The sequence below is a fragment of the Glandiceps talaboti genome, chromosome 19 (genome assembly GCF_964340395.1).
Source record: "Glandiceps talaboti chromosome 19, keGlaTala1.1, whole genome shotgun sequence".
Classification (NCBI taxonomy): Eukaryota; Metazoa; Hemichordata; class Enteropneusta; family Spengelidae; genus Glandiceps; species Glandiceps talaboti.
The window spans coordinates 18,901,290-18,915,305 of record NC_135567.1 but is presented as its reverse complement, the minus strand read 5'-3'; the positions used below and the strand labels follow the sequence as shown (position 1 = coordinate 18,915,305).

The 14,016-nt window shown below is 36.9% G+C and overlaps 1 protein-coding gene across 1 annotated transcript in view; it reads left to right on the top strand.

Annotated features, from left to right (window-relative positions):
* Positions 1-12,173, top strand: part of LOC144450189 (guanine deaminase-like) — a 13,368-nt gene extending 1,195 nt beyond the window's left edge. Inside the window, exons 2-14 of the mRNA XM_078140770.1 lie at positions 883-1,098; positions 2,518-2,606; positions 3,210-3,381; positions 3,977-4,064; positions 4,512-4,614; positions 5,572-5,707; positions 6,298-6,405; positions 7,629-7,726; positions 8,435-8,502; positions 8,846-8,998; positions 9,565-9,692; positions 10,880-10,907; positions 12,043-12,173. Coding sequence (XP_077996896.1) covers positions 973-1,098; positions 2,518-2,606; positions 3,210-3,381; positions 3,977-4,064; positions 4,512-4,614; positions 5,572-5,707; positions 6,298-6,405; positions 7,629-7,726; positions 8,435-8,502; positions 8,846-8,998; positions 9,565-9,692; positions 10,880-10,907; positions 12,043-12,119 — 1,374 coding nt within the window. The 5' untranslated portion in view covers positions 883-972 and the 3' untranslated portion in view covers positions 12,120-12,173. The remainder of the gene's footprint in view (positions 1-882; positions 1,099-2,517; positions 2,607-3,209; positions 3,382-3,976; positions 4,065-4,511; positions 4,615-5,571; positions 5,708-6,297; positions 6,406-7,628; positions 7,727-8,434; positions 8,503-8,845; positions 8,999-9,564; positions 9,693-10,879; positions 10,908-12,042) is intronic.
* The last annotated feature ends 1,843 nt before the right edge of the window (positions 12,174-14,016 follow it).

Genomic DNA, 14,016 nt, shown 5'->3' with positions numbered 1-14,016 from the left:
CAAAGCACTATGGGATTATCTGTGGTTATCGTAATACCTAATCTGGAGCTACTGATAAAATAAACCTCCTACAAAGGTCAGGGTAACTATGATTTGATTAGCTGTGGTTACAAATAATGTAACAATATTGTTTACAATACTAATTGATTAGCATTTATTATCCCATTTCCCATGATGCAACATTCAACATGGCGGGTTTGCAAGTTCCCTATTGACCGACTCCCATAACTGTCATATCTCTTCCAACTATCTGAATCTGTCAGTCAGCGATGTAAACAGACTAAGAGAGCCTTCAATAATTACTAGGGGAGGGCCCGGGAAATCAGGCCTGGTTTGTGGCATAAAATGCGACCCTCCCCCTAGTTCGTCATGCTAAAAAAGTTACCCTTCCTCAATTTCCTTTCTCTAAAACATGACCCTGTCCCTGTTCAAGTATTTCAATTAAAAAAAAATCATTTTTAACACCACCTACCTGTGGTGTAGTTGGTAGAGCTCGTGATTAACAGTGAGGTGGTCCTGTGTGCGAATCCCACCACATTGATAGTTTTGAAACGCGTGGGGGTGGGGTGGGGGTGGGATGGCGGGATCGGAGGAATTGCTGTGAAAAACCAAAAAATAATTGAGTAACCCCCTGCCTCGATTGAAAAATTTAGGTAAATCCCCTCCACTACGCAGGCATTTTATATTATTGTTGCTTTGCCACGAGGAATTTGTGAATTTATGACCAAGAAGGCTTGATAAGTGTGTTCTATACTTCAGTATGGTCTCAAAATATTTCAGTAGTCCCCTCTTTAACTTTGAATTTTGTATGTGGACGCCCCCCCCCCACAGGCCGTAAATAATGATGATTCCCTAATTGCATTCTTTCCTTTGCTTAGGCAGATTCCTGAAATAAGTGACATTGGAGATACCTGTAAGTGTGGCGCTACAGATCAAACTCCTGTACCAGTGACGTCAGAAGTTCCTGTAAAAATGACGTCGAACAACAATGTCGATCTGGAGAGAAGTTGTATTTTTTGTGGATCTGTTGTTCACTCTACAAATACGTCGCCATTGGTCGTACTGCATGATGCCATCATAGGTGTACAGGGCGGCAAGGTACGAACTTTCATTTGTGTGAATATTTTAGCGGGAAAAAATTATCGTCTGCAATACTTCGCAAAATAATCACCCTCTCAAGTAAATAATTTGATATTTGTTGAAATTTTGTATTAATTTTGTAATGTGTAAATCTTCTCCCAACACAGTCATATTTTACGTACGCCCATGCATACATATATGCTAACAGTTTGGCGCTGAGTCAAAATATTGTCGTCAAAATTGTACACAAGTGGTCATATATCATTACAATGGAACAATGGCCGCCATAGCTGAAATGTTATGACATGCAAAGTCCTATTGTTAGTTGTAAAGTGGTCAAATTATTTCGAATTGTCATTATTCATCACAAACACGTTAGGTAAGAAATGCTTTACACAAAGAAATTCTGAAAAATGAATATATAATCGTTTCAAAAATCACCCTATCATTAACAACCCATAACTCTCTCTTACTCTCATAGCTCCGCTAAACTGACACTATTTTGAATTACAGCGCATTGTTCTGTTCAAATCACTGGCTCTGTTTGATACAACCATGGACGTATCTTTTACCATATATCATACATCCACACATAAACCAATTAGAAATTACATATGCACACTTACGAAATTATTTCCAGATCGGGTGAAAACTTTCTGTTCGAATGCGTACAGTTTGGATTGTGCATGGTTTAAATAGTAAAACTTTAGAAAAAAATGATTTTATATGAACTGAGTCATCTTTTTCTGTTTGCTTCTTTTTCATATGACTATTTACTTTGTTACATTATTACGCCTAAAAAAATATTTGGTTCCGGTTACCCAACCCCACCTAGTTTTTCACTGCCGACCTTAAACTTTTGATTACATATTCGAGAAAAAAATAATAAAATCGCAAAAATTGTGAACTCTGGTCAGAAATAGTGGATACGGATATTGACATCAACTCAAAAGACAATCTAAAACAGTTACCTCAGTTCTTCCAATCTGTCATGGGTGTACATGTGATGCGAAGAAACAAATAACCCAGAGACCATGCGGAAAACAACGGAAAACAGAACTACCTAAACTATACACATGAAAATAAAATAAAATATCAAATCTACCTACCCACCTATTCTAAAATTGAGCGTAATCGGAACCACACAATTTTTTGTATTACGCCTTAGGTAGTGAAGTACTATTTGTGAGTTCACGATACAAGCCTATAGCGCGCGTTCCGTTAATAGCTAACCTGCCCGTGGCGCGCTAGAGCTGTGTGACTACACTACATGTCGTCTGCTACAAGAGTTAGTGCAGTTACAGATCCATTGCTATAGACAGGCTAGCTAAAGGATCGCTAACGGCTTTTATTGTGAACGCACACCATATAATTAATTTTTCTATTTTGAAACATTGTATTTTAATACTTACAATTATGGGATATAATTACTCACAGGTCCTGTTCGTTAAAGATAAAAGCGAATTATCCAGTCTAGCCAAAGAGTATGATTTCAATCCAAAGGAAGTGCGACATATGCCAAAAGGGTGAGTTTCTGTTTTCAGTTCGCCAACATATGGTTAACTTGTATGGTTAACATGGATTTTGTTAGGGCCAGTTTGTAGGGCTGCTTCGCATTTTAGGGTCGGGGCGGGCTGGGCCATCGCTGGCACCATGCATATTGCATGTGTTGATGACGTGGCGTTGAGAGCTGAACCCCTCCCATCTCCAGGTACGTTACTGTAAATAGCGGCCATCTTGTCAATTTTGCACTATAAATAAAGGCAATATATTTTTGCGTGTCAAAACATGACATATATACTCTAGTGGAATAACAATAATGCCAATGTCAGAAAAAAATCAAATTGAGCAGTACGTCATTGAAAATTGAGCGGTACGTCATTGGAAGTTGTGAATTAGAAATTGTGCAGTACTACATGTCATTGGAATTATGCAGTTCGCCATCGAAAATTGTGCATTACGTTTTTGGAAACTGTGCAGTACGCCATTGGAAATAGTGCAGTACGTCATTGAAAATTGTACAGTATCACGTCATTAGAATTTTGCAGGACGTCATTGAAATTATGCAGTTTGTCAATGAAAATTGTGCAGTACATCATTTGACTCTACTCTGTGTTTATTTTTTGCAGACAGTTTCTCATCCCTGGTTTTGTGGACACCCATATCCATGCACCGCAGTACGTCATGGCGGGAACAGCTCTAGATCTGACGTTACTTGATTGGTTGAATAAGTACACATTCCCAACAGAATCGAAATATACAGACAAGGAATTTGCGGCTCGAGTTTATGCTAAAGTTGTGGTAGGTATACCCGGCATGTCTTCGTCGCGGTTTCGCTTCGTTTCTTTTGAGCGAAGCGGTATCACATCCGTGATGTAGACAGAATAGTGTGTAGGGTGAAAAAGACTGTACGTTACGTCGTGTCCCCCCCCCCTCCCAATCATCTCGTCGGCCTTCTCTTTATTGGTAAGCTTTAAGGTCGATGAGGGCCCCCTGACTCAACGTATCTTGTGTCGGATAGTGTTACAAATTCATGTCATAGTCCAAAAAACTACACGTTTCCATAGTAATTTCAGTTTTATTTTCAAAAATATATAACTTACGAACACATCATCCTTTAGTTTACGCTGATTCTTGAATTAAAAGATATTAAGTGCGCATGAAGATTTGCGCAAGTCGTGATTGACCAATTATGAAAGCCTAGATGTTATTAATCCAACATAACAATAAATAAAAACAGAACGTAAAACCAAAAAGTCAAAGAAAACGTTCATCAAAACCTAATGAAAATTACAAAATGTGAACAAAGTTTAATGTACAAATCAACAATGGACGACGTTCTACAAAATATGTTGTCCTGTATCATTCATTTGGTTTGTTTGTTTGTTGTTTTCAGGACCGGACCGTAAAGTATGGTACGACTACGGCATGTTACTTTGCAACGACTCACACTGATGCCAGCTTGATACTTGCTGACATTGTAGGTAAGGAATATAAAATAATCAAACAATCAAACATGCTAGTATATCATGTATTATCACAATCATGTATCCACGTCCACACCCCTTCCTCCCGCCACCATACCTACAAACTTGCATACCTATCTACATGCCTACCTACCTACCTACATACATACAAAAGGACATACATACATACATACATACATACATACATACATACATACATACATACATACATACATACAGACAGACAGACAGACAGACAGACAGACAAACAGACAGACCGACTGACAAACATACATAGACATACATACATACATACATACATACATACATACATACATACAGACAGACAGACAGACAGACAGACAGACCGACTGACAAACATACAGACAGACAGACAGACAGACAGACTGACAGACAGACAGACAGATTATCTATCTTAAAACATGAAATTTCGTCTACTTCTAGATCGGGTTGGACAACGAGCATTTATTGGAAAAGTAAACATGGATCAGAACACGCCAGACTATTGCATTGAAAGTACAGATGAATCAATCAAAGAAACAGAGAGGTAGATTAACCTTTTTTTTCTAAAAATGACACACTTCTCAAAAAGCGCTGATGACCTTGTTCGATAGTTTGCTGTTTCTCCTCTCAAAAAAGGGTATTGGTAAGGAGGAAAAATGGCGATTTAAATTTGAATTAGGATCATTCGGGCCTAGTGCCGAAAATACGTTTTTGACCTTTTTTTCAAAATATTTTACAAAATAATAGAACGAAAATTAGGGTCTGTATCATTTCTGCCTGCAAAAGGGCTATTGGTTTACGAGCATTTCACACATGTATTCATGTACAATATAATAGTCTGCGAAATTGACCATTTTATTTTGGCGCCGTGCGGGCGAACGACGGTGGTACATTGTAACCAGTTTTTATCCGCCAAAATGGAATGGCGCCAAAATATTGTAAATTTCTTTCATCAAAAATTATTGAGCACACGCATCAAATTCAATACAAGCCGTTAGTATGATTGTAGAAAGTATGTTCCAGCCGTTGGCGGCGCGCTGCTTTAGATAATCTCTTGAAAATACTAGTTGAGGAATACTGTATTATCTACTAAAAGCAGCGCGCCGTCATCGGCTGGAACATACTTTCCACAATCATAAACGGCTTGAATATCGTGAACGTAATTAATTTGGGTCGCGCGCGCTCAAATAATTTTGATGTACGACAACTTTCAACATTTTGGCTACATTTTATTTTGGTGATAAATTTTTTTCTGGCGCCATTTCATTTTGGTGGATAAAAATTGACTACAATGTACGACATCACTTTTTGTAATTTAATTTACTAATTCACACAAAATTATAATTATCTAATTCTTTAATTTCTTTACGATCTGAGTCAGAATTTACCAGTGAAAAGAATTCCGTTTTTAGGCTTTTTTTATATGGCGCCAACAAAGTTTCAATTAAAATAATTTTGGGACCAAAATACCTATGTTCATGTTATCTATTTCCTTTCTTAGGTTTATAAAGGAAATGCAAAAACAGTCTTACGGTAAAATCACTGCTGTGGTTACACCTAGGTTTGCTGTTGGATGCTCCTTTAAGGCCATGCAAGAACTGGCCAAACTTGCAGAGAAGTATGATCTTCCAATTCAAGTACGTAAATCTAACTAATCCAAAGTATACGTCAGTTTGTGTTTTTGCCAAGGCCTACAAATTAATTGTTTGGTTCCAGTTACCTTACCCGACCTAAGTTTTACTGTTGACCTTAAACTTTCTTTTACATATTTGAGAAAATTATAATAAAATCGCGAAAATTGTGAAGTTTTGCCAGAAATAGTGGATGCGGAGACTGACATTAAAATTTTCTGTCATCCGAACGAGGATCATGTTATCAGTGCCTCTGGCAAAGACTGGGCGTTTGACGACTGTTTATGATTGTCTGGAAAAGGATCGCGATCTGGACATTCTCATGCCACTTTATTTGTTAGATCAGTAACTCCCCCTCCCACAACACACTTCATGACCCAATAGGGAACGTGTAATCCAGACTGAGCATGCTCAGACGCAAAGGACTATGGGATTATCTGTGGTTATTATAATACATAATCTGAAGCTACCGATAAAATAAACCTCCCACAATCGTAGTGACAAGACCCCTTAGGTCACTCGTATTTTCCTCGACTGAACGAAGACATATTGGGAATTAACATATAATTATTTGTAATATACCATTTTGTTGACAGACTCACATAGCTGAAACGAAAGACGAATGTGCATTAGTGTCTAAAAGTTATCCTAATTGTAAAAATTATGCTGATGTTTATTACAAAACAAATCTGCTGACGAACAGGGTAAGTTGATTATCTATAAGCAAAATATTTGTACCTACCGCTCGTTTTATAGTAGATTTTCCGGTTCCAAGATGCATTGCGCGAGATGATGTCGCTTACGTTGTTACAGTTAGTCTTGCTTTGTCTGTATTACGTTTGAAATAACATTTTCATCAGGAAATTATGGAAACACATGTTGACCTCTTTGATTATGAGTGATTTTATAGAACAAAGACTAAACACCATCAATGACAGACAGTGATTTTTCAAGTGAACCCAGGGTACAGTCAGGTGACAACCATCCCCCTGAGTAGCGTGTGCAAACCTCTGAGCGCGTACACAATACATGGTATTGTATGGAGAGACGTGCAATGCAACTTGGAACTGGCAACAGGTCTATGACACCGTTCACTGGCTCTTTGATACAACCATTCAGAAACCAATAGGAAACTGCTACACATGCTACACTTTAAGATACCAAGATTGAATGAATACAGTTTCTTGCAACATTTTGTCTAAATGAAATGAACTAATAACATGCCACCATGTAGACATCAGACGCAGACATCAAAATATTGGCGCCCGCGTATCTATGTCTAGTAGCAGTATGTTTAAATGGTTTAGTTCATTTAGACAAAATATAGAAAAAATGTGATCTTGCTATCTTAGTGTAGAATATGCAGTTTCTTATCGCTTTCAGCGTGGTTGTATCAAACAGAGCCAGTGAATGGAAACTTGAAACGGGCTGGACCAGGATTGTAGACTGAGATATCGGCCATTGTGGGTGCTCTTCTCATTCTGTATTGTAAGAAGAGGCACGATAACAATGTTCATGGCAATGTATGTACAGTTTACTAGGTAATAGTTGATCAAGATGAGTTGAACTTCAGTGTCAAATTACACAGACTGACAGACAGACAGAGAGACAGACAGAGAGATAGACAGACAGACAGACAGACAGACAGACAGACATAAACAATATATATAGGGATATATATATAGGGAGACAGAAAAAAAGACAAACATACACACACACAGACAGACAGACAGACAGACAGACAGACAGAGACTAGACAGACAGACAGACAGACCAGACAGACAGACAGACAGGTGGACTTAAGTTTTTGTCAACATGACGATGCTCAGATCATTTGACAGTCAGAGTTTTTTAATTTTTTTCAAAACATTCAAGAATTATTCTTGGCAAAAAGATTTATGTAGCAATATTGATATTATGTTATCAGACTATTCTGGCACACTGTATTTATATGAGTGATGGAGAACTCAAGCAGATTAAAGAGAAGGATGCAGGCGTGTCCCACTGTCCGAATTCCAATGCCATGTTAGTATTATTTTCACCCCTTTTATTTCTAGTAATTTCTTATTCTCTCCTATATGTATGTATGTATGTATGTATGTATGTATGTATGTATGTATGTATGTATGTATGTATGTATGTATGTGTCTGTATTTGTGTCTCTCTCTGTGTGTCTGTGTGTTTGACGGAAACAGCCAGACCAACAGACAGACAGACAGACAGACAGACAGACAGACAGATAGTCAGACAGATGGGGTGAGGGAAGGAGTGTAAGAGTGGGAGAGAAAACGGAAGAGAGTTAGATAAAAAAGTAAGTTTATTTTGTAAACCTGATATTTTATGTATTATTTATGTGTTTTTTTTAAATTTATTTTCATTTTATCTTTAAACCAAAATATATAATTTACATCCAGGTTGATCTGTGTCATGGCAACAAGCGTCAAGTCTCCGTAATTCAAGTCGAATTGTTCAAAATCTCCCCTACTATTTGTTTCATAAATCATTTTTGCAGCTGTATAATTATATTATATCCAAATAGTTGGAAAATACTGATGACCTAAGCGGTTTGTCATGACACTTCCGCAAGGAGATTAGCTGGTATAATAAAGATAGATAAGTGTTATTAAAGGGCCCCTTAGGTCAGTCACATTTTCCTTGACTAAACTGAGAAAACTATTGGGGAATAATATCTAGTTAATATCTATATCATGTAATAATGTTTTGATATTGTAGGCTGAAAAGTGGAATTCTCGACGTACGTGATATTCTAAATCGTGGAATCAAAATTGGACTTGGAACAGGTATGTGGCAACCTTGAGTCAATACCCACTCTCTACTGTTCAGATCCAACAATTTTTCTTACCAACAGATGTATGTGGTGGTTCTATTTGCTGTACAAAAACAATCAGATATGCAAATGAAGCACCAACAGTTATGCAAATGAAGCACCAACCTATAGCTATGTATATATTGCATATATTGTTTATAATACTACAAAATATTTATACCAACAGATGTTATCTGTACAAAAACAATCAGATATGCAAATGAAGCTCCAACAGTTATGCAAATGAAGCACCAACCTATAGCTATGTATATATTGTATATATTGTTTTTAATACTACAAAATATTTATATCAACAGATGTATCTGGTGGTTACAGTCCTTCAATTTTAGATGCCATCCGTTTTGCTGTAGGGGTATCTAAGCTATTAGCTGTACAGAAAGAATCCAAGGACTATGTACCCATTACTGTGGCAGAAGCTTTTAGAATGGCAACCTTAGGTGGCAGTCAAGGTTTGTAAAAAGAAATTGTATTTTTATAAACTTTTAAATTTGTATTTCTATGATTCATTTATTCTGATTTTTTCTAGTGTTCACCTCAGAAATAATTTGAAACATTTACTGTTACTTTTTTTCAAGAATATAGAGAAGGAAAATTAGGGCCACATGAAGTAATTTGCATAATTATTTGATGGTCATGTCACTAATTTGCATACTTATCTGATACTCATGTGACTAATTTGCATAGTTATCTCATTTGACAAATTTGCATAGTTATTTGATAATCATTTGACTAATTTGCATAGTTATTTGAGACTCATTTGACTAATTTGCATAATTATTTGTAGACTCTCTCCCAGTCCTCGGAGCTTCGCACAAATAGCTAAAATTTGGTTGTTTTGTATGTACCGATATCTACTGTATAATTGTACGAGAATATCCCTGTACTGTGCACCCTCATTGATCACATAGGGCTAACCTTTCGTTGACGTGTTAGTGTGATGCCCGAGCAGATTGTGTTATTTCAGATTTAGATTTCTATAGGATCATTCTTTCTAATAAACATTCTTTCTCCACAGTTCTAGGGTTGGAAGATAAAATTGGTAATTTTGAAATCGGGAAGGAATTTGATGCATTGTTGATAGACACCAAGTGTGATGACAGTCCATTTGATACATTTGATGACGACTATCAAGATAGCTTTATGGTAAGTAGTCAGACTATGCACCCTGACAACCATAGTCTCGGTTACCCAGAATACCACCACTGTCCATTTGATACCTTTGATAATGACTATCGAGATAGCTTTATGGTAAGTAGTAAGACTAAGCAACCTGACAACCATAGTCTCGGTTACCCAGACTCCCACCATGGGGGCTTTACTACAAGACCATCCAGATGAGATAAGGTGGTCTGAGGTTGTAGAGGCCCAAGCTAGCAGTGGTAGTCTGGGTAACAGAGACTAACACAACCACCGTTGATATAATTTTATATATAGTAAATTAGGACATCTTTTCCACCGTTATCTTGTTACCATGGTTACATATACATCCTTAGAAAACTGGCTAAATTGGTATCAATCCCTCAGCACACAAATGCAGGTGTAATTGCGTAAGTAACAGTCGTGCGTGTATTAACAGCGCCATCACAGGGCATGTGATTCAGAACTTGTGCCTTCCTGTTTATGTTATTGTGGCAATTTACATTGGTTTGTTTATCACAAAATTTACAAAATATGGTTTCAATAATAATTGATTTTTTGCAATAGGGAACTTGCAAACCTGCCATGTTGAATGTTGCATCATGGGAAATGTGCTAATAAATACTAATGAATCAGTATTGTTTGCAACCACGAATGATCAATTCATAGTTACCCTGACAATTGTGGGAGATTTTTTTATTGGTAGCTCCAGATTAGGTATTATGATAACCACAGATAATCCCATAGTCCTTTGTGTCTGAGCATGCTCAGTCTGGATTGCAAGTTCCCTATTGTACATTTAGAAATTATTCCTTAATACTTGTATTTGTTCAGCTAAAGAAATTATCTCATAGTGTCAACCCCTTAACTCACTCGTATTTTTGGTGTGAATATATGAAGAAAGTGAAATTATATACTTCCGCAAGCTTCGGACAAAATGATGGTGGTTTTGATTCACATTTTGCCAGTGAGCATCCCAGAACCAATGACGTAGATACATATTGTTGTGATGTAGAACGAGTATAAATTCAACTTCTGTTTGAAAACGTTCAACTTGGCTTGCGTGAGGTAATGCATATTTCATTAGTAGCTCTAAGGGTATAAATATCACGTTTTCATAATTTATTTTCATCCATAATTCATTCAATTTCCCATTTAATAACCGGTTTAATTTTCTCCTCTTTGTTGCACAGGACGTGTTCCAGAAGTTTCTTTTTCTCGGTAAGCTATTAATTATGACGTCAGCACCACGTGACATGTTTATGATAGCAGATACAAACTGATGAAATCTTTTAGAAATTACCTAATGGCGTTGAATTTTAACCCAGTTTTTAACGAATAATGACGGAAATAATAATCTACATAAAACGTCCAAGTTACAAACATGTCTTTAGGGTTAAAAGTGACATTTAGCTGACTTTGACATATTCGGGTGTAATTCTCTACAGATATTTAAAGAGTGATTGCTGTACTCTACTGTGTTAAGTATTTTCACTTGAGGAAAAAAGGCCTATAAACTCAGTTTGTGTCACTTTAATATGTTCACTTAGTCTTGTACTAGATACCTGCCACGTGATACTCAGATTGGTCACAGATATAGTCTTGTCCTAGACACCTGTCACGTGATACTCAGACAGGTCACAGATATAGTCTTGTACTAGATACCTGTCACGTGATACTCAGATTGGTCACATATAAAGTCTTGTATTAGATACATGTCATGTGATACTCAGATTGGTCACAGATATAGTCTTGTACTAGATACCTGTCACGTGATACTCAGATTGGTCACATATAAAGTCTTGTATTAGATACCTGTCACGTGATATTCAGATTGGTCACATATAAAGTCTTGTACTAGATACCTGTCACGTGATACTCAGATTGGTCACATATAACGTCTTGTACAAGACACCTGTCACGTGATACTCAGATTGGTCACATATAAAGTCTTGTTAGACACCTGTCACGTGATACGCAAATGAGTTACAGATAAAGTCTTGTAATAGTCACCTGTCACGTGATACTCAGATGGGTCACATATAAAGTCTTGTCCTTGACACCTGTCACGTGATACTCAAATGGGTCAGAGGTAAATGTTGTGAAAAGGAGAATAAATAACACGTTTCATATAGTGCTAGGTTTTACATCCTAGCTGTAATGATAACAGTTTGATTCTGACGTATTCATATTGGTGTGGGGGGTTGGGATGGGGGATGAGGGGCAGTGGAATGTACAGTAGTGTATTCATACATAGAGCCAATAGGATACAGTAATATGATCAATATACCTAAGTGTGAGGGTTCATTTTATAACAACATAACATATTTGTACCCTTTCCTTGTCGTTTTGGTAGGCGATGACCGTAATATCAGTGAGGTGTACGTTGGTGGCGCTAGAATATATAAAAGAGGATCTGTGATGGACTACTGATGTGAAGGACTGTGATGTGAAGGACTGGCACGATTACTGAACGTACATCTAAACAGCCAGCGTATTCAAAATCATTGCAATATCATATACCACTCAATATTGTATGCAGCTAATTTTTTATGTGTCTCTGAGTGTGAGAGGGTTAATTGTTAGTTTAGGTGTCTGTGACTGTGTGAAAACGGGACTGGCGGGCGCGTGTGTGTGCATGTGAGAGAGAGAGAGAGAGAGAGAGAGAGAGAGAGAGAGAGAGAGAGAGAGAGAGAGAGAGAGAGAGAGAGAGAGAGAGAGAGAGAGAGAGAGAGAGAGAGAGAGAGAGAGAAAGAAAGAGAGAGAGAGAGAGGAACAACTTGTTGAAACCTACAAGAATTATCGAAACCTTCAAACATTTATAAGAGAAAGTGTGTGTGTGTGTGTGTGTGTGTGTGTGTGTGTGTGTGTTTGTGTTTGTGTTTGTGTGTGTGTGAATGGGGTTAGTATGTGTGTTTCATCTTTTGCCGAAATGTTACTTGAAGCGCTTCAAAGCAAAGAAATTGTAATATGTTATAAACACATTATATTTTTATTATTAATTTAAATCATTCTGCAAGACAAAATAAATCTATACAGCATTTCATGTTAACATTTAACGGCTCTGTTCGATACAACCATGCAGAAAACAATAAGAAACGACACATCCTAAGATTTACAAGATCGCGATTTCTTGCTACATTTTGTCTAAATAAAAAAAAAACATTTAACCATATTGCAACTAGACGCAGACATGCAGGCGCCAATGTTTTGTCATCTGCATTCGATGTCTGTATGGTGGCAGGTTAGTTCATTTAATTTAGACAAAATGTTGCAAGAAACTGTATTCATTCAAATTCGCTATCTTTAAAGTGCCATCGTCGCAAACCACGGCCTGTTTTACGGTACCGTTCTTAACGCGCCCTCGAAGTGTAGCGCGCGGAAGAAATAACAGCTCTGGTTTGCGAGAATGTATAGTGCATCATGTGCAGATTCCCATTTGCTTCTGCATGATTGTATCAAATAGAGCCGATGAACGCTGGTCTTTGTTTTAAAAAACAATCTGCATTATGTATATTATGAAATATATTATGAAATATGAAATGTACTAACATTAAACAATTTCATCAAATGAAAGTTGAAATTTTAACATTTTCTCATACTTTGATGTATTTTGATATTTGAAGGAACAACGTGAGCCGACTTGTAAGTTGCAATGATGAAAGTATTATCTACAAAAAATATTGGAGATTTTTATATTCTAATTTTGTTATATTCTAAATATGTGATGGAATGGTACAAACTATTTTATTTAATTAAGAAACGACAGTAAACGTAACAGCCAAAAAGAAATCGCGCGTGTACACTACATCGGATTTCAATCAGATTGGTACATGTTTACGTCTTCGTGTATCAAGAAGGTCAATTCAGGTAAAAATACCGAGGTAAAATAACACCGAACGATTAGCCGACATCTGCATTGGATTTTAATCAGATTGATAAATATCGTACAGAATTCACTCCTTGCTTTAAACCTGCACTAGCTGCAAGTGGGACATTTTTTCATCAAATAACTGAGGATATAATGATTGGTCAATTCTTATAAGAAATACATTGCATATGTTAATTAGTTGTCAATATCTGTAGGTAGGATAGAGACAAGTTTAAATCTTGAGGGGAAGCTTGGTTTAAAATTTTTCGCTATGTTAAAACTGCACTAGTGTAACTTGAGCATCACTTTTCGACAAAAAACCACAATATATTCACTGAAATTTGACAAAACTGAAATAATTAGGCATTGTACATGGCAGTGGTCGATACCATCCATAAGCAGTACAGAAACAGGTTAACATCGTGACCGCCGTTGAGGGCGCTGATTTTTGGATGAGGA